Genomic DNA, 27,397 nt, shown 5'->3' on the forward strand with positions numbered 1-27,397 from the left:
AGGTACATTAATACAAAGGGTGTGGAAGTAAAAGTTAAAATGTTTAAACTTTCATTTTATTCAGTTGCACATTTTATGGCATTGCAGTTGCCTTTCTGTCACAAGCTGGTGAATACACTACATTTCCTTTATAATTGCAACCATTATAGTTTGATGTCTATTGAAAATCCTTTTTACTTGTTTGAGGGTTTATTAAAGTACGTGTGTGTATAATATATATAGAAATGTGTGCATGCATTCAAGTTTTACCTGCTCACATGGTTGACAAGGCGTGTCTGGAGAAGTAGATCCCTTCCTGGCAGAAGATTGTCACAGATCAAATGTTGATTAGATCTCACAGCTACTCCATGACATACACACAGAGAGCATAAAACATCTAACACCTGGGAAAGAAATGATAATGGATAATACAGAATTTGGTTCCTCTACAAAAAATGCACCACCTTACTATCTTAAACCAACCCCTCTTCCTTGCTGTCTTAAAGATAACTCATAGAACTTTCTACTTATCACACTGAGCCTCTAGATTGTCTATTGTGGTTCACCCATACCTTATGGTTTCTTCCATGTTTGTCCAACAGGCATATAATTGATTTAATGTGCCCTTCTTTGATAATATTTAATGCTTCAGGACTTTCCACCAGCACACAATGCAAAACTTCAAGAATTCCTGAAATTATTAAAAAAAAAACAGATTCTTTTTCGCCCATAATATCATTTCAGAATCACACAAGGTAATAAGGAGATCTAAGTACTATTACAATAGTCCTTCCTGTTTGATGACCATTACCATCTTGTGAAGAGGAAAGAAGAAAATAGCACCAAAAAAGCATCCAGACATATAAAATGTTATTGTTGTTCATACCACAACACCATATTGGCTCTCAGTACTGCACAGATAAGGAGATGTATCACTGCTCTTGATATGTATGGAAATTTGAATTTAATATAAAAATGCTTAATAGAACTTAAATCTCATCAGCTGACTCCTAAAAGCTAAATGTTCCCCTTGATTTAATTTCAAATGGCTTTCACCATATTTGAACAGATATAATGAGTCTACACTTCCACACAGGAATAAAGTCTTAAGTGAAAAGTTAAGATTAAAGTAAAATAAACTCTAGCACATTTTTGATTCTATAGAAGGCAAGATAATATTTTCCCACTTATTATGGTGGGTATCCATGGTCTGAGCTGGATTGTTTTAAAATGAACTCAATGTTGGAGGTTGCCAAATACATGATTTTACATATAAATAAAATTACCCCATGTGGTCTCTTCCACCTCTATGATTCTATTATTCTAAGTTGAATAACTGCGTAGAATTGAAATGATTAAAAAGTAAGATGCACTTCATCACCTCTGACCTTCAATTAACCAACATTATCAACCAAATGAAGCAGCAGTTACTGCTGCTTCATTAAATATTATCAGATTTCTGCAATGCTGCATTAAGAAAAAATCCCCTAGGTCCAGGCATGGTTGTTCCAAGTGATCTCTGAATTCAGCATCAGCAAAACTATGGGACATCATTAATTACTGCTGTTGTGGTTACAGTTAATGTTGAACATGAGTTAAAATGCTAGTTTCAACATAAAATGACACAGAATGCAACAGAACGCTAAACTGTCTTCTATATATTGACTCATACAACATGAGCTATTAGATTAACCAAACTCAATGATTCATTCTGGTCAAATCCTCCCATAATCTTTTTGTATGTAAAAGAAAAGAGCTTTTTAATGCATTATTTCAAGCTTTTCTATTCACTAGAGGCAATAGCAGAGGGAATCAACTTCAACCAAAAGGTTTTCTCCACTAGTACCTCTTATTGGCAGAAGGATGGTAAAGTCTCAAAGATACAGATATGTTAGTCTGGATATGTTAGTATGCAAAGGGAACTTAAGACTAAATGACAGAAGTTGGCAGTATAAGTTTCAGTAGATTTATATCTGATGAAGCAGACATACGTCTAATATGTTTGCATCTAATAAAGCAGATTTAGTCTAGGAAGGCATAAACTAAAGTCTTTCTCTCAGTCTCAAGGGTGCTACAAGAAGAACCCTATGCATACTATAAAAAGCTAATCAGGAAAAATAGCGAAACCACATTCAAGTTTTCTTTATCTCATCAATGAGCTTATTATCTGAAACTAATTGTAGTTAGAAATAATAATTTAACTAGTTAAATATTAAATATTTTGATCACATGAATTACAATCAAAAGGCATTTACTATCTACATATTCCCCTAAATTATACCCATTGCCCCCAAGGGCAAACAAATCAACAGGGTACTTTTCAAAAGGTCTTCAATAGCTCATCTTTTTAATTTGAGAGAAGAGAATTATAAGAAAAATCTAAACTATTAATTTGATTCCTATCTTAAAGCCCAAAGGCCAATTGTATTTTTAATTAAGTAATCATTTACAGAACAGCAATCTCTGGTGACTTTAAAAAAAACTGAATTACAGAATACTTCACTGTTCTTGGCATGAAAACCCATGACAGAATCATTATAAAATACAGCCCATTGCCACCCAGAATGATATAAAGAGCTGAGAGTCTTTAAGATGGAAAGGTTTTCTTCGATTTTTTTCTCATGTGTATAAATTGCTGTGTAAGAGAAAAAAAAACCTGTAAATCAGTTAAAATATAACTATCCAGTGAGCAGGAGGCATTTTGATGTTTCCTTAACTCATGCACTCATACTGATCCCAATATGATATTCTATGGTCAGTATAGAACCAAAGTTTTGTTATTCAGTTATGTATCCTTAGATGTCTTTTAAAGTAGCAAATGACACATGCATTTAAAATTTCAACAAGTAATATCAATCACTGATTGTTCCAATACTGATATAAGACCAAGCCAATCAATACAATGTTTTGGTGTAATTTCACTACATTCTTGTTTCAAATATTAATTCAATCTGATGCACCAAATTACTCTAGGTTCAGAATATAACCTGGATTCTCAGCCTCATTGGCCTAAACTCACTGGGAAAAGCTGAAGATGATAATAAAAGGGGAAGAGTTCAGTATAAGTAGATTGATTCAACAAAAGAACCTGCAGCTCTGAATAGGTCTCCTTAGTAGGGTCAGAACACGCAAAAGACTGATTTCTTTCATATGAGACTGACTGAAATTTAAGATCATCAACAAAAGCCCTGTTATACATCCCCTAATCTCATGAGGTGGTAGGCTCTTGCCTCTTTTAGATTTTAAATTTAATTATTTATTTAAAGAGAAGGGGTTTGATTAGTTTTTAGTTATTTATTTAATATTTTGCAAGCACTTCTAATGTGCATTGCCTATGGGACTCTGATAGACTGAGATACAATAAATAAACACTATAAATAAAGAATTTTGCAAGGCTTTTAATAACAGAATCCTTGGGAAGTCTCTTGTTCATAGGGGTGACCTGATGGCAAATATCAACAGCATCCCAACTAAAATAGATGTAATAAACCAAAGGAATTGGCGTAATTGTTTGCCATTTAGCAACTTGTTCAAGAGGAATACCCTGTTTGGGATTAGTCATTGGCATGAACCCTGTCTGTATTTTTTATTCTTTTGTATTTAATAAGATCTTCTCAGAAATAGGCCTGTGCAAAGTGATTATCTGTGATAAATCTGCAAAAATATACTATGCTAAAGTTCAATGGTTCCTTATGCGAATTAATACGTGTGACTGGAGATGAATTCAATAAAAATATACTAGCATGAATAATCACAACAGCTTATTGATTTTAATAAATAAACAAAGCTTACACACAAATCTTTTCCAATCAATGCACAAACCAACATATAGAAACAGTAATGTAAGGTATGAGGAGACAAGTTTAATCAAACGGCGTAGCAAGTAAGGAACCCAGACCCCTTTCTTCCTCTCCAGATTGTCTCCCTGCATCTCCTTTTCCCAAGATCTTTCATACAGAAAAAACATTTATGATACGCCAAAAACAACACTGGAATCAACATAGAGCTAAATCAGGGGATTATAAAAATTCTGAACTCTTTACCTTTCTAGTTAGAACTGTCAAAATTGGGGGGGGGGGGGCTTTACTTTTTTGATTATTTTCCAGAAAGCAATTATTTTCCAGAAAGCCATTCTTTTAGATGTCAGTAAAAGACTAGCTGTATCACCAAAGTGCAGATGACACTTCCAAATGAAACCTGTTTTCTTTCCAAGAACTGATCTAAAGAACTAAACACATTAAGCATAGGTGACCAAAAGCATGTGTTCCGACAACAAAAGTCTTTAATTGTATTTTAATTGGATGAATCTGTTCCACATAAATCTGATGCTATGCAAAACATTATATACTGGACATAGAAAAAATAACTTTTAAAATTATTTCCATGTAACTTATGTTATTACCAAAATGACAATAACACTCAAGAAACATAGAGATCTCCTAAAAACGAAATTCTACAATACATCATTTCTTTTTATGTTGCTTTTTATATAAAATGCAAAAATAGTAAATAAATAAATACCAGAAGATGCTTCCAGTCTTTCCAATCTACTGATGAGCCAATCAAGAGATCCAGAAAACTGGGCACAATTTTTACGATTCCCTCTAATCAAAGCCGCTACCAGAGAGAGAGGGGGGGAGGGAGAGGGAGAGAGAAAATAATTATTATTTTCTAAATCATGGCCTATATTTCAGGCAAACTCTACAGTTTAATAAACTTAGAGCAGGAGTGTAAAACTCATTTTCACCGAGGGTCACATCAACCTTACAGTTGCCTTCAAAGGGCCATTGAATCCAAAGACAGAGAATATGTGGATGTAGAGGGCCAACTATAATTTATTTACATAGTGATCAATGTGCTTTATTTTTTACCTAATTTGGGTCCCCAAGATATTACTGAATGACAACTTCCCTCACTTTTGATTTTTCACCATATAGATTGGGGATAAGGACAAGTTGCTTACCTGTAACCATGTTTCTTTGTGTGGTCTTCTGTGAATCCACACACATAGAGTTACTGAACCTCCGCGGGCTCCAACAGAAAGTTTTCCAAGCTGTGATCTTTCAAATTTTGGCGGTAACCCTGTCCACTTCTCCCAGGCCATAAAAGGTACCCTGGTTTCACGCTCCCCAATTCCATTGCAGCAAAGGCAGCTAGAAAGGGGGAGGTTTGCATAAGAGGGGAGGAACAAGCGAGTTTCTGTGAAGTCACAGGTGACTACCCGAAGAAACATGGTTACAGGTAAGCAACCTGTCCTTTTTCTTTGGGGTCTCTGTGAATGCACACATATGGAGACTACCAAGTTCAAGTCTGGGCAACATCACAATGATGCAAAAAACTATCAACTTTATTGCACAGAAAGTGGACAATAAACAGATCAACAGCGGTGCTTATTGCAGGAGCAAGAATGGATGTATCAAGAAAGGCTTGTCTCCCGTAGGAGAGAGTGCATGATGGAGCCAATGAGGTAGGGAAAGTACAAACAACTTTTATACTTTTCTAATTTCCCCTCTTCTTCTTTCTTTTACAAGGAAAAAAACTGAGTTCCATCCTTTTTTTTTTTTTTTTTTGACCAGCTACATGATGCTTCACACCCTTGTGGTCATCAACTTTTGTCAACAATAAATGAAGTTAAAAGTGCCAACTGTGTCATCATTAGTTGGGAAGAGTTAAGTTGTGCACTGGACATCAGTGGGGAGGGGGGACAGTGAATCAGGTTAAAGAGGAGGAAAGAACTGATCTGCCAAATGCAGTGTCCGAGTGAGTTCTTGAGTCCAGAGGTCTGGTGAATGGCATGATGGCTACTGTTGATTCCATGTGTCCAAGGAGAACTTGGATAATCATGGCTTGGACTTGGCAATGGCCTTGGCAGAGCGTTATTTCTTTTTGGAGTTCTAAGAACCTTTCCTTGGGAAAGAAGGCTTTCTGAGCAATAGAATCAAACATTATCCCAATAAACTTTATTGACATCATTGGTGTGTGGTGTAACTTCTTGGCATTGAGGTGAGGGAGCCTAGGAGTGAGAGAGTGATGCTCACATGGGACTCGAGGGCGGCTGGTAAATGTGCAATGATCAGCCAGTTATTGAGGTTGGGAAAAAGTATGATGCAGTGTCTCTGAAGGTATGCCACCACAGATTTGTAGTCAACCCCAACAGCAATCCATCTATGCTCAAGAGCCTAGAATCAGTTATCCTAATCTACAGATAACACATAGCAAGCTGAGCTTCATGCACATTGTTGACAAGATACAGAGAGACTGTAGGGGAACAGGAAAGTTTGCATTCATCAGTTTTATAACGAAAGGAGTATTTTGAAATAATAGTATACGTCAACAACAACTCTTCTGAATTACATTCATTCAATAATTAGCTATATGTATAGATATCAGTTCTCTATGAGCTATATTCCTAATTTCAGATCTAAATGAATTAAGAGTATTTTCCTTATTCAAATTTTGAATGAATTGTGCTATACATGCAAACAAAGTTGAATTCGATCAAACTTCTTGTCTATTTCTTGTGAATTTACAAAATATTCTCCTTAAAAGAGTATTAAGTAATTCTTTAAGAAAAAATATTGCTATTCCAAGTCTGCCATTTTTCATTATCATATATTCTTTTGAACATACTTTTCACTCTAACAAACCACTATTGTTTAATGCAAACATAGTTATTTAAAAATAAAATTTCATATAAAAGACTAGACAAAAAGAATCAGCATTTTGATTTTGAAGCACATGTGTGTGAATGTCTGGGTGCAAATTTTCACTCTTATGAAAGTGCATCACTTACCTAACAATTCATATAATGAGTTTAGAATAGATTTCCAAGTCTCTCCTGCCTCCTTCCCTGCTACATCAGCAAAATGTGCTGCACTGCTGTAGACATGCAAGCGATCAATACATTCAAGCACCAAGTTGATCATACCCTACAAGGGAAAAGGTACTCATCTGAGGCAGAAGTAACATTTTGTTTAAATGACAGCTAAATCCATATCTTATTTAACCTTGTGCAAATTTGAAGAATTGTTTAGCCAGTCCTAAATGTGAAATATCAAGGGCAAAACCAATATTGTTACCTCTTCCTGGAAGAGATTCTGCCGATTCTTCAGTGCTCTTAGTCGGTTCTGCTTGTCTTCATGCTCTAAATGCTCATCAGGTGGATGGAAGTAACCAATCAAGTCCTGGAGGCTAAGGCTGACTGACTCAATAGGTAAGTCAACAGTGGAAGACTTTGCTTTCTTGCTGAGAGCATCAAGGCCCCTAAAATCAATTAAAGAGTGGTCTAAGACATACTGTTGATTGTCAACAATTTATTTTTGTTCTCAGGCCCTAAATTGTCCTGGATTACTCACCTCTCGGGAGGGCAGGGAGGCATATGTTTACAGTGATGGGTGAAGAAAGAGTTAGGTAAGGTTAGACCCAAAACTAGGGGAATTCATCTGTTTCCTCTTTTCCTCCCCCCACACACAAATTAGAGTGTTAGGAAAGAAGCAAAACACTCTTGCAGCCCCCACTCTTACAGAGAGCTTTGAAAATTAGGCTGAATCAAGTTGCCCGTGTCTGATTTAAATAGTGTATGTGTACATGGTGCTTAGGAGAGCTTTAGGTTGATCATTATCCTTGGTGTAGCAATGTCAGGCATGTAGATTTTACAATTTAAAAATTAACAAACGAAGCTACACAGAACAAGAAATGAACAATGGCTTCAAACTACAGGAAAGGAGCTTCCACCTGAACATGAGGAAGAACTTCCTGACTGTGAGAGCTGTTCAGCAGTGGAACTCTCTGCCCCCGAGTGTGGTGGATGGTCCTTATGTGGAGGCTTTTAAACAGAGGCTGGATGGCCATCTGTCGGGAGTGATTTGAATGCAATTTTTCTGCTTCTTGGCAGGGGGTTGTACTGGATGTCCCACAAGGTCTCTTCCAACTCTATGATTCTATGATTCTATGACTTGAAGGATCAATACAGGAAGATTGACCACGTATTGCCATCATACATATTTATGTTTAGTTATAGGTTATGAACTCTTGTACCTTATGAACCGATTGAAAAGGAAGACTGTACTACGAATTACTCGTGCAGTACGTGATTCTTCATGCTGCGATCTGGACAAAGTTAGGCCATCATCCATATGGCCTTCATGGTGCATGATAGCCTGTAATGAAATGACAAAAAATAGTAATTACAATAAGTCTGTAATATTTAGTTTTGTATACCACTTTTTGAACACCTGAAAGAATTTAACACACACTATTAAGTTACCTGAATATTTTCCTCCCCACTTTACCTGGGTGAGAGAGATAAAGGAGGCTAAGAGACAGTGGCATTCACCACTCCCTAAAATTAAAATCTGCAACAACAAGGAATTCAAATGGTCCACATTCCCTTAAATGTCAGATGATGCTAGTCTCCCACAATAGCATATAACAAAGTTAAAATGAAATATTTATTAGAGAGAAATAAGCCATAACATATGAACAGAAACAGACACAAACACACTGCACTTCTAGGTAGCTTTAGCATTAAGGGATTATTTACATTTAATTGCTGTAATTTTTAATCAGGTATTCTTTGTTTTTCGTACAAAAGAAAATCAACGTAATGTTTTATTTGACTGTTAAATCAATACAAAGCTCATAACTCAGTGAAAATACGTGCCTAATTAAAAATGGACAATGACTATGCCAAACATTTTATACTCTGCAACAAAGACTATATAGTACCTTCTATATAATATGCATGGATAAGCTAATCAGACTGGCAATTATATTTTCTCCAACAAACATAACAAGATGGCAGCTTCAACTCTACATAATAGCAGTATGTTCGACATTCTCAACTGGAACAGGCCAAAATCCTAGGCCTTACCAAGATTTCATTTGATAGCAAAACTGATATATACACCACTGATGTAGAATGGGTTTTTTTGATGGCAGGTACTCTATACAAAAAAAAAAAAAAAACCTAGTCCAGTCATTTAGCTGATGGGTTTGATCACAACCAGTAGTTGAACCGGAACATTACACTATGAATTTTCAAGCTCTCCAAGGAGAGCCACTACTACTATCAGAGCAAGGGCCCATAATGCAGGAGTTCCCACGGTTGTACCAGAGGCGTCCAAAGGTCATCTCCAGTAAAACTAAATTAATTCAAGACAAAGCAGGAAAACCTTGCTTTGTCCTGAATTAACTGGATATTCCATTAAACCCTCGTCTTCCTGAAAGACCCGGGTCTAATGGAGTATGGGCCTTGGGGGACTTGCCTCCGAATAGTCCTGGAACTACTGAGGTGTTTGGCCGCACAGCCCAATTCGCTTCTTTGGGCCCCCTAGGCCCAAAGGGGTTCCTAAGACCATCAGAAATATATGTTTTCTGATGGTCTTTGGTGACCCCTCTGAAACCCCCTCACAAGTCCCCCCTCCCGGGGTCCCAACCCTCAGGTTGAGAAACATTGCTGTACACAGTACTTTCAAAATTCAGCATTATCAAGCATTTACTGCTTGACATATCAAAATATTAACAGCACACAGTTTTCTAGAATGTCTGGCTCCTTCTAATCTGCAATATAAAATTTAGATTATCTGATTTGAACTGGATTATATGGCAGTGTAAACTTATATAATCCAGTTCAAAGCAGATAATGTGGATTATCTGCTTTGATAATCTGGATTATATAGCAGCATAGAAGGGGTTTATATCATGTTGCATCAAATCAGACTTTTATTTTTTACCTATCATATAATTTTGTTGGTATTCTAATGCTAAAAATGAGGTTATGAATATTATAGGAGATACTAAGAACACAGAAGTGACAAAGTTGAAAAAGAAGAAGTTGATGGATAAAGAGTTCACAGCAAAGAACGTGACAAAAATAGTGAGGACAGAATAACAAGGAAAATAGACAACTACAATGATCCAGCAGAGGCTTGGCTGAAGAGATTTATAAGTAGAGGTTTTTTCCCTTAGGTTTTTCATGACATGAGTAAAAAGAAGCCTTGCCACATTATTGCAGAATAAAACATTGGACAAAATCTGCCCAAGGCAACCCTTACAAGATATGGCAAGAATTCTAAATAATAAATGTACTGCTGTAAAAGTATTCTTTATATTTTTATTTTTATATACTTTTGTTACAAAATGCTGCAAAATGATTCCTTCCTTCCCTCTCTAAAACTTCTGGTCCAGCTTGTCTGATATCTATATAGTTATTATGATGCAAATCCTCCAGTCAGGGGAATGTAAAATTCTCACAGCTTGGGTCATGATGTTTGAAGATGAATATATTTTTATTAAACATATTAATCTGGTTCCATAGTAATAAACAACTGAAATTTTATTAACTGAATAATGTTTACTAATTCATTGCATGGAATAATATCTTCCAAAGAATATAGTTAAGATTTCTAGAGAATTGTATGGGCTCATGCAATAACCACACAGAGATGTTTGAGGCTTACTTCTCAAAAAAGGCCTTAATCAGGACTTTTTTCCAGCTGGATAATGACAATTATACAATTGCTGTTTGTCACTAATGGAACTTCATCATATCTGGAAATTCTCAGATTAGAAAAAATAGTCCTAAAAATGAGATCTCACATTTGCTTTGTCCTATGCGGTAAAATCTGTTTATGACAATCGTATGTACGGGCTACCTTCAAATCTCTCTGTTATCATCAGTCTTCCTTTTTTAAAAAATTAATTTTTATTGGTTTACGGTGCATACAGAAAACAAAACCGACACCAGAGGAAAACAGAAATAAATAAAAAACAAACAAACAAACAGAAAAAAACAGAACAAAAGGGATATACAAAAGAGTGTGCAAGTTTACAGAATAGTATACAGTCAGCACTCGTTAAACATATGAAAAATCAACTTTGACTGTACAGTTATAATACATTAACATTTATTGTCCCTCTAACCCCACACCCGTGAACCCAGCCCCCATGACTTCCGACACCACTCCGTGTGGATCACATAACTAACCCACAACTACCCACATGTTTTCTTTCACTGAATCTCCTTTATCATCAGTCTTCCTCAGTCCTTGAAAACTCAGGGATGTGACCTGTGTAACTGAGTCAATCCCTCCTGTGTTGTGGCTGTCTTTTACTACTTCTTTCAACTTTACATAGCATTATTGTCTATTCCATTAAGTCAAGTTGCATCATGATATATTTGAAGTATGATAGCTTCATTTAAGTGCTTTTGGATTCTAGGGAAAGTTCAGGCTCCATAGTTTTAGAATTTGTTAGTGTTTGGGTTTTTGCAATACATAACATTCCTACAATTCTCCTTCTATACCACATTTCAATTACATTGAAATTCTGCATGTCAGTTTGTCCAATTTTGAGAGCCATATTAGAACTCAGAAACACAAAGACACAGACAGTCCTGACTTTTGTAATCAATTTAGGATCTTTTCTAGTTCATTCATAGCTGCACCTCCAGATTTTAGGGTTCATCTGTTGTAAATATTTCATGGAGAAGCCCCAGATCCAGCACATTCATGCCAAATCCATTTGATCACTTGGCCAGGGAGCCCATACACTCTGCTAAGGTGGCATCCATCCCACCTCCTCCATGTCATTGCCATCACCAAACCTGGTCAGCCACTGTTTCATGTGAGTTCCTGGCCATTGCAAGTATGACTGTTGACATCACAATGGACTGCCCACACTACTAGCATAAAGATGAGGGGTTTTGCCCTCTTTTTGTTTTGTTGTGTTGACATTCTGTTCTGCCTATGGCAGAGGCACAGAGCTCCACACAGAGTTCTATGGCTAGCTTCCTTTCCCTGCATGGTCCAGTCAAAGGGTAATGATGCCACTGTCCACTCTGGACAGCAGATCAGGCCAAAGTGGAATTAAACTAGCTGTCCAGATTGTGGGATACTCCAGAGTTTCCAGTAAATGGAGTATTTCCTGATTTTTGTCAAAAGTGAGCCAAGGTAGGTCAGTTTAAACCAAAAACACTGAGATATTGAATGGAAGTAAATGTCATGAAGACAGTCTACATTCCATTTGAGATGAGTCTGGGTTTGTTTGTTTGATACTGTAGACAGGTCTTTAGTCTTCTTTTGACTTCTTGCCTCTGGTCTCCATTTTAACTCACAAGTAAGCAGAAGTATAGGAAATCTGTAACCATGCTAGTATCCACCATCTACTTTAATGATATTTAAAGCAACTGTGCTTTTTAATATTAATATTTTTCCTTAATCCCCAACTCCTATATTGCTTTGCCCTATTTTCCTTAACTTAGTAGCTGTTGTTATTATTATTATTATTATTATTATTATTATTATTATTATTATCTTTATTTGTACTCCTTTATCATCTCCCGAAGGACTTGATGTGGCTTACAAAGGCCAAGGCCTCAAAACACAACATAACAATACACAACCTAAAGCAAAAAAACAATTAAAGCAATGTTAAACAACAAGCAATAAACAATACACCAGGACACAATAAAACTGGGCCGGGCCAGAGTAATGGGTACAGATCAAAAGTGCTGATGTGACAGGTGATATGTAAGGATTATAGGGTAAGTGCAGTGTGCCAGCCATCTTAATTTCTAATAAAGTGCTTCTGGGACTTGTTGTTGGAGTTTTCCTATTCTGGAAAGGCACATCGGAACAGCCAGGTCTTAAAGTTCTTTCTAAAGACTGCCAACGTAGGGGCCTGTCTAAGATCTTTGGAGAGGGTGTTCCAGAGTCGGGGGGCCACCACAGAAAAGGCCCTGTCTCGCATCCCCACCAGATGCTCCTGCGATGCAGGCGGAATCACGAGCAGGGCCTCTCCGGATGAACGAAGTGAGCACGTGGGTTCATAAACGGAGATACGGTCACGCAGGTAGGATGGTCCCAAACCATTTACGGCTTTGTAGGTAAGCACCTGCACCTTAAATTGGGCTCGGAAAATAAACGTCAGCCAGTAGAGCTCCTTGAACAGGAGAGTTGACCTCTCTCTGTTCCATGTCTTTGATAGTGTCTGCTAGTAATATAGTGTTATTTGTATATCTTAAATTATTGATGTTTCTTCCTTCAGTTTTCAAACTTCCTTCCTCTATATATAAGCTCAATTTTCATACTACATGTTCTGCATATAAAACAAATAAGTTTGCACATATGTTCTGAATATAAAACAAATTGCTTTGTCTGATTATCTCATTTAATAGTAAGCATTATGCCCCTCCATATGCTGTTCTCATAATGCCCTTCTGTCCAGAGTATTAAGAATACACTGGGAGAAGCAAATGTTTGTTACATTAATTTCTTCTAGAGTAATTCATGATTTATGCAGTGAAAGACTTTCCTACATAGTACAAAGCACAAGTTAATTTTCTAGTTGGGTGTAATTCATTTCTAATGCATCCTCCTTTTCTGAATCCAAATTGGACATCTGGTATTCCTCACTCCATATATGGAGTTATCTGTGACTTGTTAGCAGATTGTTCCAAAAATACAACATTAAAGGTTGCCACATTTGCAGTCACAGCCCAAAAAAACTGATCTAAACTAGTAAAGTCCAGAACGGAGGCTAGAAATAGAAATGGAGATAGTTTGGGGTGATACAAATCAGACATATGTTATTATTATCATGTCACTGCTACTATTTTATTTATTTATTTATTTCAAACATTTATATCCCATTTATAACACCGGTTCCGGCATGGTGGCAAGCAGCTGAAAACGCAGAGCTGCTTCACCTAAACCTAAAATCCGAAGGAATCCTGAGCCTCCCCCTCACCAATCCACCTACAAACTGAGGGGAGAGAGACCCCGAGCCTTAGGCTCCCTATAGAAGGTCGTAGGGCCGGGAGAAAGAGCCAGGAAGGCAGAAAGAAAACAGGGGAAAGGAAGAGGAAAGCAGAGAAGGAGAAGCGATCGCCGCCATTACAGCGCGGCCGACTACCTCGCAACCTTGCAACCACTGCATCCTCTGCAATCTCTCAAACAGGCCGCTAGCTCTCTAACCGAGCCACCAGCCGCCAACCTGGACATCGCCGCTGAGACTGTTAGCCGGCCGGACCATCGCCAGGGCCACCAGGCCGCCGCTGCCGCCGTCTCCTCCGGGCCTCTGCCCCGCCAGGCCGCCACTTCCACCAGGCAGCAGCCGCCGCCAGGCCGCAGCCGCCACTAGGCCGCTGCTGAGCCGCGGCCGCCATCGCTGTTAGGCCGCCGCCCGGACGAGACCACCGCCGCCCCACTGCAGGGGCCGAGCCACCGGGGCCGAGCAACCGCCGGGCCGAGCCACAGGGGCTGAGCCACCGGGCCGCCGCCGCCGCCGTCGGGGGCCGCCGCCGCCGCCTCCACCAGGCCGCAGCACCATCTGGCCGCCATCACCATCAGGCCGCTGCTGAGCCGCGGCCGCCATCGCCGCCCCATCCTCCATCAGGGCGAAACGACGAGGCTGCGGAGAGTCTGACTGACTCTGTATAGACCTATGTGGAGACCTGTTGTGCTGGCCTTCTTTTGTGTAGACCTCTGTGTAGACCTTTGTGCTGGCCTTCTTTGTGGGGACCACTGTGTAGACCCTTGGGCTGGCCTTCTTTGTGTAGATCTCTGTGTAGACCTTTTTGCTGGCCTTTTTGTGTAGACCTCTGTGTAGACCTTTTGCTGGCCTTCTTTGCGTTAATACATATTGTGTAAGAGTGTGATTGACCAACCGTGCTGCCCCACCGCTGAGTTGTCATCTCCGGAAGCCCCATCTGCTTTCATACCAACCGTCTAGAGATCTCAACGGGGATCATAACAGCACTTAGCTAATTTGCCATCATCTCCATCCCCATAAGAGGGTGATTATATATTACCAACTCAGTACATTCCTGGTTGTCTTCTGCTGTTAATGTGATAAGAACGCAATAGAGCTCTTTAGGGCGCCTGCCGTCTGCTGCTAAATTGCACCAGCACTTTCGCACCTTTCCTGTCCCTCTATGCCGCACTTTAGTTACCGTTGAACAGTGTCGGGTACTTATTGCACTTTAGATCTAGCACTTTATGAATGTCCCCAACGGCACGTAGTGTTTGTTGTTGATTGAATATTATTACTGACGGTGTTGCACTTAAAACTTGTGCACTTTAAGAACTATCCTACTGGTGTGGCCGGAACTCCTACCACCACCTGTATTGTTGCTATCCATGTGGTTCCCCATCCCCCTTTATGTACTGCCCCTGTTACTACTGTGTAGCGGAAGGGGCAGGAGAGGAGGTGGGCTGGAGCCTGTGAATAAAAATGGGGTGGGGAGGGGGGGGGAGGGAGAGAGAAGATGTTGGCAAGGACCTAAAAATTTAACAACGAGCAAAGCAGAAAGCAAGATCTTGGCTCTTGATTGCGGCATGGAGGGGGGGAGGTGTTCCACTGGCCGAGGGGCCCCCATAGAGGTCGTGGTGGGAAGGAGGAGATGCGGAAAAAGGAGACCTCAAATTTGGCCTAATTTGGACCGCTTACCCATATTAACAACCCCCAATCGGTCTCCTAAGGTAAATTGGTGTAACCAGGTGAGCGGGCCCTCTGGTTTGAAGGTGGTGTTGTTGAACGCCAGATCTGTCAACGGAAAAACGACCTGGATCCAGGATCTAATCCTGGAGGAGCGGGCAGATCTGGCGTGCATCACGGAGACCTGGTTGGATGAAGCTGGGGGCGTAAACCTCTCCCAGCTTTGTCCTCCAGGCTTCTCCGTGCAACACCAACCTAGAGCCGGAGGACGGGGAGGCGGGGTCGCAGTGGTCTATAGAGATTCCATCCATCTGACCAGGAGCCCCATCCCGCAGACCACAAATTTTGAATGCGTCCACCTGAGGGTGGGTGACCGGGACAGAATAGGGATTCTGTTAGTGTACCGTCCACCTCGCTGCACTACAGTCTCCCTACATGAGCTAGCGGGGGTGGTCTCGAGCCTGGCGGTGGAGTCCCAACAGCTTCTTGTGCTGGGGGACTTCAACATCCATGCCGAGGCGACCCTCACAGGAGCGGCTCAGGACTTCATGTCTGCCATGGCAACCATGGGGCTGTCCCAACTAATAACTGGCCCCACCCACTGCGCTGGACACACATTGGACTTGGTTTTCTGCCAGGGATGGGAGCAGGGTGGCGGTGTGGAGGAGTTGTCTATCTCTCCGTTGCCATGGACCGACCACTTCCTGATCAGATTTAGGCTCACTGCGCCCCCTAACCTCCGCAAAGGTGGAGGGCCTATTAAGATGGTCCGCCCCAGGAGGCTTATGGATCCGAATGGATTCCTGACGGCTCTTGGGGATTTTCCCGCCACCTCGGTAGGTGACCATGTCGAGGCCTTGGTCGCTCTCTGGAATGGGGAGATGACCAGGGCAATTGACAGGATTGCTCCGGAACGTCCCCTCTCAAGTAACCGAGCTAAACCAGCTCCTTGGTTTACTGAGGAGCTGGCAGCGATGAAGCGAAGGAAGAGGGAACTAGAGAGCGTGTGGCGCTCGGACCCAAGCGAGCCAAATCGAGCACGGTTTGTGTCCTTTCTAAGGGCATATGCCGCGGCAATAAAAGCCGCAAAGAAAACCTTCTTTGCGGCTACTATTGCGTCTGCAAAAAACCGTCCGGCGGAGTTGTTTCGGATTGTCAGAGGTCTTTTAACTCCCCCTACTTCAGGCGGGAGCCCTGACAATTCGGCCACGTGCTGTGAAGCATTTGCTCGGTTCTTTGCAGACAAAGTCGCTTTGATCCGCTCTGGGCTGGACACCACATTAAATGCAGTCTCTGTGGATGTGACACAAGCACCTGCTTGTCCTATTTTGATGGATTCTTTTCAGTTTGTGAAGCCCGAGGATGTGGACAAGATACTTGGAGGAATGAGGCCCACCACGTCCATCCTAGACCCCTGCCCATCCTGGCTTCTGAAGGAGGCCAGAGGGGGATTGGCTGAGTGGGTAACGGTGGTGGTTAATGCCTCCCTTCGGGAAGGCAAGATTCCAGTGAGCCTAAAACAGGCTATTATAAAACCGCTGTTGAAGAAACCATCATTGGACCCCACCAAATTCGACAACTTTCGGCCTGTTTCCAATCTTCCCTTCTTGGGCAAAGTCATGGAAAGCGTGGTGGCCTCACAACTCCAGGTATTCTTGAGAGACACGGATTATCTGGATTCGGCACAGTCTGGTTTCAGACCGGGACATGGTACCGAGACGGTCTTGGTCGCCTTAGTGGATGATCTGCGCCGGGAGCTAGACAGGGGGAGTGTGTCCCTGTTGGTGCTCCTGGACCTCTCAGCGGCCTTCGATACCGTCGACCACGGTATTCTTCTGGGGCGCCTTGCAGAGATGGGTCTTGGGGGCACTGCTTTGCAGTGGCTCCAGTCATTTCTGGAGGGCCATACCCAGAAGGTGTTATTGGGGGACTCCTGTTCAACACCACAGCCTTTGACCTGTGGGGTTCCTCAGGGCTCTATACTGTCCCCCATGCTGTTTAACATCTACATGAAGCCGCTGGGTGAGATCATCCGGAGTTTCGGGGTGCGGTGTCATCTGTACGCAGATGACGTCCAACTCTGTCACTCCTTTCCACCTGCTACTAAGGAGGCTGTCGAAGTCCTGAACCGGTGCCTGGCCGCTGTAATGGTCTGGATGAGGGCGAACAAACTGAAATTAAATCCAGACAAGACAGAGGTACTCCTGGTCAGTCGCAAGGCCGAGCAGGGTATAGGGTTACAGCCTGTGCTGGACGGGGTCGCACTCCCCTTGAAGGCGCAGGTTCGCAGCTTGGGTGTGACCCTGGACTCATCGCTGAGCCTGGATCCCCAGGTTTCAGCGGTGACCAGGGGAGCATTTGCACAGCTTAGGCTCGTGCGCCAGCTGCGCCCGTACCTTGGGAAGTCTGACTTGGCCACGGTGGTACACGCTTTGGTCACATCCCGCCTCGACTACTGCAACGCTCTCTACGTGGGGCTGCCCTTGAAGACGGCCCGGAAGCTTCAGCTAGTCCAGCGCGCGGCAGCCATGTTGTTAACAGGAGCAGGACGCAGGGAGCGTACCACGCCCTTGTTGTCCCAGCTCCACTGGCTGCCGATTTGCTACCGGGCCCAATTTAAGGTGCTGGTGTTATCCTACAAAGCCCTAAACGGTTCCGGCCCAAAATACCTTGCAGACCGCATCTCGGCCTACGAGCCCACGAGGACCTTGAGATCATCTGGGGAGGCCCTTCTCTCGGTCCCGCCTGCCTCACAGGCACGCCTGGCGGTGACGAGAGAGCGGGCCTTCTCGGTGGTGGCCCCCCGGCTATGGAACTCCCTCCCTGCTGGAATTAGACAGGCGCCCTCCCTTATGGCCTTTCGTAAGGGCCTGAAAACATGGCTTTTCGAGATGGCCTTCAACTGAGTGCTATGTTATTGGAAATGATGACCGGAATGGACTATGACCATGAGATTGATTATGACCCCATGATAAGACGAAGCGGATTTTTAGTATAATTAGATGTTATGTATTAGTAGAATGTTGTTTGTTGTCCTGACTCAGTGTAAATTGTCTTTACTATGTTTTTGTACACCGCCACGAGTCGCCCTAGGGCTGAGAGCGGCGGTTAATAAGTGCAAGTAATAAATAAATAAATAAATAAATAAATAATCCTTCTCACCCCCGGAGGGGGACTCAGGGTGGCTTACAACCAGCAATCATTAGATGCCAACAACAATAATAAAAACACAGTTAAACATTAATTAAAGCATCATCATAAGTTAAAAAGACCATTTAAAGAGCCAGTATATGGAATAAATTTTAGTATTTATATTGGAAGGTGCTTATTGTACTTTTAAATGTTGTATATTATTTAATGTCATGGCCTATGGCTGGTACAATAAACAATTCATTCACTCCCAATATGGGAAATATCACTGCTAAAAAATCTAAAGCATCGCTCTGCTTACATGGAAGCTTAGTGTAATAATCTAATTGTTATCACTATCTCTGATGTCCCATTTCTTTTGTCACAATCATGTAATATGTTCATATAATGTTTGGTCACATTTTATAACTTGTTTAACTATATTTTGTCATAGATTTGCATCTTTCATCTTTCTATTCACACTCTGACATCACACACACTGTTAATTCAGCCTTCAAACAACTTTTTGGTTAAAGCTTAGTAAGAGTAATACAGCCCTGGTACTAATAAGTATTCAGTCCCTTTTAGCCCTGCTCCAAGCATTCAGTGCCTACTTCCATTTTGTTAATAACAAGAAAATACATTCACACTTAGTACTAGGAAATACTGAAATCATAAGACGTAATACTGGTATTTTTCTTTCATACTTATCATGCCAATTTTATATTTAGCACTTTTGTATAAAATATCTTACTTTGCGTTGCACAGATCCCATTCTTACAGACTTTGCATCTACTGACTGGTACGTAAGCCACAAACCCGTGTCGACATGCTGTATGAAGCAGACTGAATCTCCATACTTTATCTCAGGTGCTCCCATGCCATCCACCTCTTTCCTTATTCCTATATCCAATTTTTCCTTTAAGAAAAGAAGATAAGATAATATTCACAAAACTACATAGAAAAGTGAGAGAATTCATTTTCTTAATACAAAATGGTATGTAGGCATAGCTCATTACAATCAATAATATGTAAGGTCAGCGGTTAAAATCCGCGGGATGGGGTGAACTCCCGCTGTTAACCCCAGCTTCTGTTATGCTAGCCACGTGACCTAGGTGGCTCTTTGGCTTAGAAATGGAGATGAACACCACCCCTCAGAGTCAGACTCAACTAGACTTAATGTCAAGGGGAACCTTTACCTTTACTAAAGTCACAATGACTTCAATACAATTTATTTCCAGAATCGCTGCTCTAAATTATACACTTCACTCCTGTAAAATTAGATTTATTTGGGAGAATAAAGTATTTACTTTGCTGTGAGGAGGAGAAGATTTTATCTGACCAGAATGTTACTTATGACAAGCTAATATTGAAAAAAAAATGTGAAAATATATTTAATCGAAATTTTATATTGCTGAAATGCTATCTCTGACAAGCAGGGATAAGGATTGAATGCCTCAGGTGATTTTACACAAATGTGAACAAAAAAACTGAATCCAACTCTCTGCTAAAATACCCTGATATGAAAGTGGATTCTACAGAACCTTTTCTTTTTGTTGTTCACTGTTCATTTCACACAAAAAAAATATTAAAAGTAAACAGTTGCTGGAGATTAAGATAGAACTAAATTTACCCAAGTATGACTGTTTACTAAGCAGCTTTAGAGGAAAGACTTCCTATCATGCAATTGCTGATACATTTATTAATATCTGCCTCCTTGTTGTTAGTTGTTGTGTGTCTTTATTTCTGATTTATGCACACCCTAAGGTCAACTTTTCACAGGGTTTTCTTGGCAAGATTTGTCCAGAGGGAGTGGCCTTTGCCTTTCATTGAGGCTAAGAGAGTATGACTTGCCCACTGTTACCCGGTCGTTTCTATGACCAAAAACTGGTCTTGGAATCATGATCCAAAGCTCAAGTCACTACAACTAACTCACCCTATTTGCAATCTACACTTCTTTCCCCCTTGAGGCAACAGTGCCTTGCTATTTGTTATAAAGAGTGACAACATATGGGCCAAAGAAGCTAAAAAATACAGCCTGCTTTGGTCGCACTTTGCTCACAATGGTTTAAAGTTGTGTGATCACTTATTTCACTATGAACACATACTGCAACATCAAATCCACCATTAAGCACCATATCTGGGATATGTTGCTGGACAGATAACACCACATGCTATTTTCAACAGAGGGAACAGAACTGGAGCATATTTTGGAAGTAGATATGGAGTTGCAAGAGCATCTGGAGGAAACTTTAAAAACAGCATGATGTTGCCCACTCCAGTAAGTTTTTTTAATTATCAAAGATAGACATTTCCAAATTTAGAAGATTCTTCACCCTGGCCAGATTCAATGTATTGCCATCAGCATTAATGTTTAAATGTTTTTGTCAAGCTGACAGTTTTAAAGTTTTACATTCCTGATCTGTGTCTGTAATAATAAAATACATTCATTCACATACTCCAGCCTAATACTGCTTTTAGTCTACAGAAATTTAATTCAATTATGTGATTCAACATTATTGCAACAACACCAACACGCTCTGGACAATATTATTTTAAAAACAAAAAGGATAAAATTAGAATTCTTATTCCAGAAACAGAACATTCACTTTTTGAAAGGAAATCAAATAGGATTTGTTTGACTGTTTACCTTGGAAGACCGAAAACAAAATGCCGTAGATTTCACATCAGCTTTCTCTTTCTCTGTTAGAAGAAGACTCTTGTCATCCATGAGGCTTAAATATTTCCCTGTAGTTATATGCCTTAATCTGAATGGTTGTGCCCATCTAATATGACTTCCACTCCACCTAATGAAAATTCAGATCAGCATTCTTAGGTAATGTGAAATATCAGACTTACAAATAAAAATTAAATATTAGAATATGGTTAATAGCCAATTCTAATTGAATTTAATGCAGTAGAAGTTTTTATAATTGCTTTAGCGTTTTTTCTTCCAGGACAAAAACTGAATAACTACGGAGTGATTAACTTCTTAGGAAAAGTGTCTTTAATGGGGTTGGACAGATGCTATTTTCAACAGAGGGAACATAACTGGACCACATTTTGGAGGTAGATAATTGATCGATCTCTCAATCCAGATCTTGATCATGCATTTCCAAGGGCTTCATGTGGATATCACAAATTCTCAGACCTCTACGTAAGGTCAACTGGACTACTTAGAACCAGAACAACTAGTAATGGGGTGTGATAGTTGTACATTGACATATTTTGTTTTATATTCATGTCTTGAATATAAATTTTCCAGATCTTTTCCATACATCCAGCTGCCTCCATCACTTCAGAATTAAAAGGCAAGACATAGGCTCCTCATTAGAGAAGAACATCTTTCAGATGCTACTAAGAGGGGGCTGAAGAATGTTGAATTATGTTTAAGTCAGTGAAGTTCACTGTCATAATATCAATTAATTAGGCATGAATGCACTGACAGTAAAAATCTTCTCCCAGTGATTGATTTGTATGTTTGTTTAGAAGGAGTTTTCTGAAAAGAGAGGTGAACAAGTGGGTGTGTATAGCCAGGAATGATCGAAGGAGAGTGGAGGAAGGAAAAGAACAACTATACAAATCTCAATGCAGTTTTCAGGATAGGAAGTAATTATAATGGATAAGGAAGATACATATTATTACCACTTCTGTGAATGGAGACAGCTCAATATCACAATTAAATTAAAATTGAGACAACTGATCCCATTTGTTAAATCTGTAGTCAGAGATGTTGCCTTTCAAACCAAGCTGATGTGACAGTTCAAAGAGTAACCTGTCATTCGTCAAAACTCAGTTTAACAGCTCCTATAGGAGGAGATAATGTACTTCTAAAGGAGACACTAGGGAATCAAGCCTGAACACTAGAACTTCAAGGTCAATTTGAATTCATAAACAACAGAACAGAGGGGAAATATCCCAGTAGTCTGTCAATCTAGTTTATTGCCACTCTTATTATAAGCTATTCACATAAAGAAAAATAGTATTATTAGGCAACCTTTGTATCCGTGGCTATTTACTAATCTATCAGTTAATAATAATTTCCACAAGACTGGCTTTGGTGCAGTATTCTGAAGAACTGGAAACTGATTTTATATCTGCCTCTTGCATTAAATTTCAAATGAAATGTGAAGAAACATGATTATACATCAGGACCCTGGTTAAATAACTACATTTTCAAATGGAACCCAAAGACAGAATTTTTTTGTCAAGACAGTGCTTGCATTTTACAGAGAAGAGACATTATTTATTATAATTGAATATATTATTCAAGTCATTCCTTTTGGTTTTTTACTTACGCAACTCTCAGAGTCTCTAGCCGCCAAAGAGAACGGGCATGAATTGACACAGCACCACCTTCATAATGGACAGTTCTGCAACAAAGAGGCATTTTCTGAGTTTCCCTGATCTTTAGGATGAAAACAGGTCCTCTCCTGGTCACTAAACTAATCAACTGGGAGCAACAGCTAGATTACTGCTTCTCCACCTGTTCTACAAGACAGGGCAGGGAAGAGCCTTTGTGGCCAGACAGAATGGAGACAGTTACTCAGTGTGGTCATACCTTCATCACCTGGGAGGTTATCCTTATCCTTCATAACACTCACTTTTCCAGGATTTGGGCTCTTTCACCAGCAGAATCAGGTATTGCCTTTTGAAGCTGAGGCAGAATTTACCACTACCACCATAGACTTTTTTTTAAAAAAAAACCTATTCTGTACAGATCTTTCAGGATGGGTGTTAGAGTTTCTATGTTTAAATAGATGAATTGCCCAATTAAGTCAGAATGTGCAGTACTGGTGTTCTCTAGGAATTTGGCACACTTTCATTTAACCATTAACCATTTAAGGATGATAGAGGCTGCTCTCAGGATTGTGTGAACTGTGGGCAAGATAAGGGTAGCACTATGCAGGAGAAGCACCCTCTAGACCTGGACAGATGGTCTAAACTTCCTCCTACTTCTGAGGAGTGGTTGAGAATGAAAGAGACTGTGATTGTTTTCTGAACTCTGGGGGGGGGGGGGGGTTCTCCCCATATGGTCTGGTATTCAACCTGGAGATCTTGAGTATGTTATTAGTATTTATATCCCATTTCCCCTCTCCCAAAATAGACTCAAAGCAACTAACACATACAATATGTACATTAAAACCCAGAGCAGACAAACATTAAAACAGAATTAAGCACAAGTTTTCTTCTCCCACACACTTTTTTCCCTTTGCAGATCATAATCTATTAAATTGAATAAAGTGACCCAAGTTCAATTCCATGTTTATTGTTTTGCCTCTTTATTCCATCTCTGAATGAAAGAATAAATGTAAACAAACTAGTTTAGTTTATGAAACCAGTTAAACCTTCAGAACTAATAGGAGCTTAAGATCATCTGGGGAGGCCCTGCTCTCAGTCCTGTCTTCTTCACAGGCATGACTGGCAGGGATGAGAGATAGGACCTTCTCAGTGGTGGCCCCTCGGCTGCAGAACTCCCTCCCTAGGGATATTAGATCAGCCCCCTCTCTCTTGACCTTCCATAAAAAAGTAAAAATGTGTCTATTTGAAGAAGCCTTTGAAATCTAGTGTAATAGACAAGCACGGAATTATGTGAAACTGAATAATGGAACGGCTCAAACATGGTTTTGGACAATGAGGCTAACAGTGAAGGTACTGGTTTTATGTATTGGTTTTATATGGTTTTTAAAGGTTTTAACGTATGTACTTTTTAATTCTGTCTTAAATGTGGTTTTAAGTGTATATTGTTAAGGCATCAAATGGCTGCCTGGTTGTAAGCTGCCTTGAGTCACCTTCGGGTTCGAGAAAGGTGGGATAGAAATATTGTAAATAAATAAATTATATATATACCACCCCCCAATGGTATTTATAGTGAAAATCATACTTCAATAAAATCTGACTACTACAAAAATATGGATATTTATTAAACATGTTTTATTCATATTCAGTACAATTTTCTTACAAGAAAATAGGTAGGTACCACAGTGTTTGTTTATGGATTATATGGGTATCAATTACATGGCCATTGGCCAAGAAAGTCTTTGAGCTGATCATCTTTGACTATGAAGATTTGGAAACAAAGCTGAAAGAGTATGAACCACATGTAATATTTTCATCAATTTTGCCAGTGAATTATAGATAACTACAAAAGCACAATAAGATACCAAAAGTAAATGGCTATGTAGATGGTGTAGATGGGAGAAGTACAGTAAATCTTCACTTCTTAGACAGAGGAACTGCTAGTTATGGTTGGACTGTGCTTTACAGGCTAATGGAGAACTGGTGGAATGAGTCCTGTGATTGAAATATTACATTTGAAGATTATAATCTGCTTGAAGATAATTGATGTGGCAGAAAAGGAGGAGAAATGGCACCAGTTTCTCCTGAACCGTATAAATCATCTATTTAATTTTCTTATAAGAATCACTCCCTAAGGTATGGATCTTGCTAATTTGCTCACTATGGTTGTTTAGAATACATAATTCATTATAGCCCATGAGGCAATTCAACATTTTCTCCAGCTTTAGACTTTCTATTTCGACTGTTTCATTGAACATATAAAGTGACATTATTAGGACAGACGTGTAGAAACAATCCAGAAAGAATAAAAAATTTGCTTGTTTATGCTATGATGCTGTATTCTCCCTTCTTTGTGCAATAGAAAACTTGGAATGATCTGTCTAGGTCTAGTCCTGAACATGGAAGGCAGACACCCAAATCTATTCAAATTAATTACAATAACAAATTAGCTGCATGGATTAAAAATAGAACACAGTACATAACATATCCCAAGAGAATTATTAGTTAATTTATGTTCCTCTTAGCACTAATTGGGAACCACAAGGGAAGGGCATATCAGAGACTTGCACAGACTCCAGTACAGATTTTTGAATAAGATAAAACCTGCTTTCACTAATGATCAAGAAATAATAAAACATTTCTATAAATATTATCAAAACCAGTTTAAAAAGAAGACATCATGTCTTTCTTAAATAAGCAGAAGTTACAAAAAATAATAGACCAACTAAGGCTGAGTATAAATAAGGAAATAACAGAAGAGGAAGTCAAAAGAGCCATAAGGAGAATAGACGGGAACAAAGCCCCGGGTCCAGATGACTTATCCGCTTCATATTATAAAATAATGATAGAAGAAGTTACACCACATCTTCTAAAGATAATGAATGGAATTCTGAATGATCAATATAAACTCCCAGAATAATGTAAATTAGCTAATATTACGATGTTGCATACAGAGAAACAAGACCTGAGAAATGTAAAAAAATTCAGACCTATTTCCCTTCTCAACTGAGATTACAAGATTTTTGCTAGTATATTAGCTGAAAGGTTAAATACCTTTTTGAAAGAATGGGTGAAAGAGGAGCAGGCAGGTTTCCTTCCTAACAGACAAATTAAAGATAATGTGAGAACCATACTAAATACAATTGAATATTATGAAAGAAATAATCAAGAAGGATTAGCTTTACTAAGTCTTGACACAGAAAAGGCATCTGATAATCTCAATTGGGATTTTTAAATTATTTTTAAAAAGAATTAGATTTCGGATATCAATTTACAAACGCTATTAATGCAATATATGATACTCAAGAAGCTAAAATGATAATAAATTTGCAAGAATCTAAGAGCTTCAAGATATGCAATTCCAAGTAATGGAGAAAATGCAATATCTGGGATTAATATTGACAGCCAAAAATTCTCAATTGATGAAAAACAATTATGAACAAAATGGGAAGAAATTAAGAAAGATTTGGACAATTGGAAAAACTTGAAATTATCTTTATTAGGTTGAATTTTAGTGATTAAAATGAATATTTTGCCAAAAATGTTATTTCTTTTCCAATCTTTGCCGACTATCAAAATTTTGAGTAGTTTTAATACTTGGAATAAAGACTTATCAAAAACCATTTGGCAGGGTAAAAAGCCAAGAATAAAGAGACTTATATTGATTGATGATAAGAGAAGGGGTGGCTTTGGCCTCCCTGATTTAAGAACCTATTATGATGCCTGTGGTCTTACCTAGATAAAGGACTGGACTACTCTTTAAAAAAGCAACATTTTGACATTAGAAGGCACCAATCTGAGAAGAGGTTGGCATCCCTATATATGGTATGACAAAATTAAAATAGAAAAAAATTCAATAATCATTACATAAGAGTGGGGTTAATAAAAAATTAGGAAAGATATAAAAAAGATTATACAGAAATACACCACTGTGGCTGTCACCTCTAGAAGCTTTCCATAGAAGAGAATTAGGATGACAAACCTGGCCTACATACAGAGATATCTTAAAGAAACATAAAGGGAAGTACGAATTAAAAGAAGAAAAAGAAGTGAAAGAAACTTTTACGAATCTATCATGGCTTAATTATAGACAAATTATAGGCTGCTATAAGAAAGACAAAGAACTAGACTTTGCTGAAAGAGATGGTTTCTGGGAAAATATTATGAAGACAGATAACAAAGTAATTACAAAAATCTACAAAAAACTACTGGAATGGGCTACAGAAACAGAACAAAGAAATCAATGATCAAATGGGCACAAAACATAGACCACCAAATAGAATTAAATCAATGGGAGAAAATTTGGAATCAAAAAATCAAATATACTTATTCTTATATTAAAAAGAATTTACTAAAAATGATACACAGATGGTATATAACATCCCAAAAAATTCAAAATGCTATAAAAATGCATCAAACAAGTGCTGGAATTGCGACCAACAAATTGGTACCTTTTTTTACACTTGGTGGACCTACCCAGAGTATTTTGCTGGAAAATACTTGTTACTCTATGTTATGTTATGTTTTGTTATAGATAAGAGTCTAGAGTTAC

At 39.4% G+C, this 27,397-nt stretch overlaps 1 protein-coding gene across 9 annotated transcripts in view; it reads right to left on the bottom strand.

The window, feature by feature from the left end:
- The window catches only part of RYR2 (ryanodine receptor 2), a 361,257-nt gene that overhangs the window by 163,102 nt on the left and 170,758 nt on the right, over nucleotides 1-27,397 (bottom strand). For all 9 annotated transcript variants that reach the window (XM_067464901.1, XM_067464907.1, XM_067464890.1 and 6 more), the window contains exons 11-19: nucleotides 22,845-22,919; nucleotides 21,197-21,353; nucleotides 19,301-19,465; nucleotides 8,017-8,138; nucleotides 7,059-7,242; nucleotides 6,773-6,908; nucleotides 4,501-4,596; nucleotides 552-670; nucleotides 250-383 (exon numbers count right to left, since the gene is read on the bottom strand). In XM_067464901.1, coding sequence (XP_067321002.1) covers nucleotides 250-383; nucleotides 552-670; nucleotides 4,501-4,596; nucleotides 6,773-6,908; nucleotides 7,059-7,242; nucleotides 8,017-8,138; nucleotides 19,301-19,465; nucleotides 21,197-21,353; nucleotides 22,845-22,919 — 1,188 coding nt within the window. The remainder of the gene's footprint in view (nucleotides 1-249; nucleotides 384-551; nucleotides 671-4,500; nucleotides 4,597-6,772; nucleotides 6,909-7,058; nucleotides 7,243-8,016; nucleotides 8,139-19,300; nucleotides 19,466-21,196; nucleotides 21,354-22,844; nucleotides 22,920-27,397) is intronic.

Source organism: Anolis sagrei, chromosome 1 (assembly GCF_037176765.1).
Source record: "Anolis sagrei isolate rAnoSag1 chromosome 1, rAnoSag1.mat, whole genome shotgun sequence".
Classification (NCBI taxonomy): Eukaryota; Metazoa; Chordata; class Lepidosauria; order Squamata; family Dactyloidae; genus Anolis; species Anolis sagrei.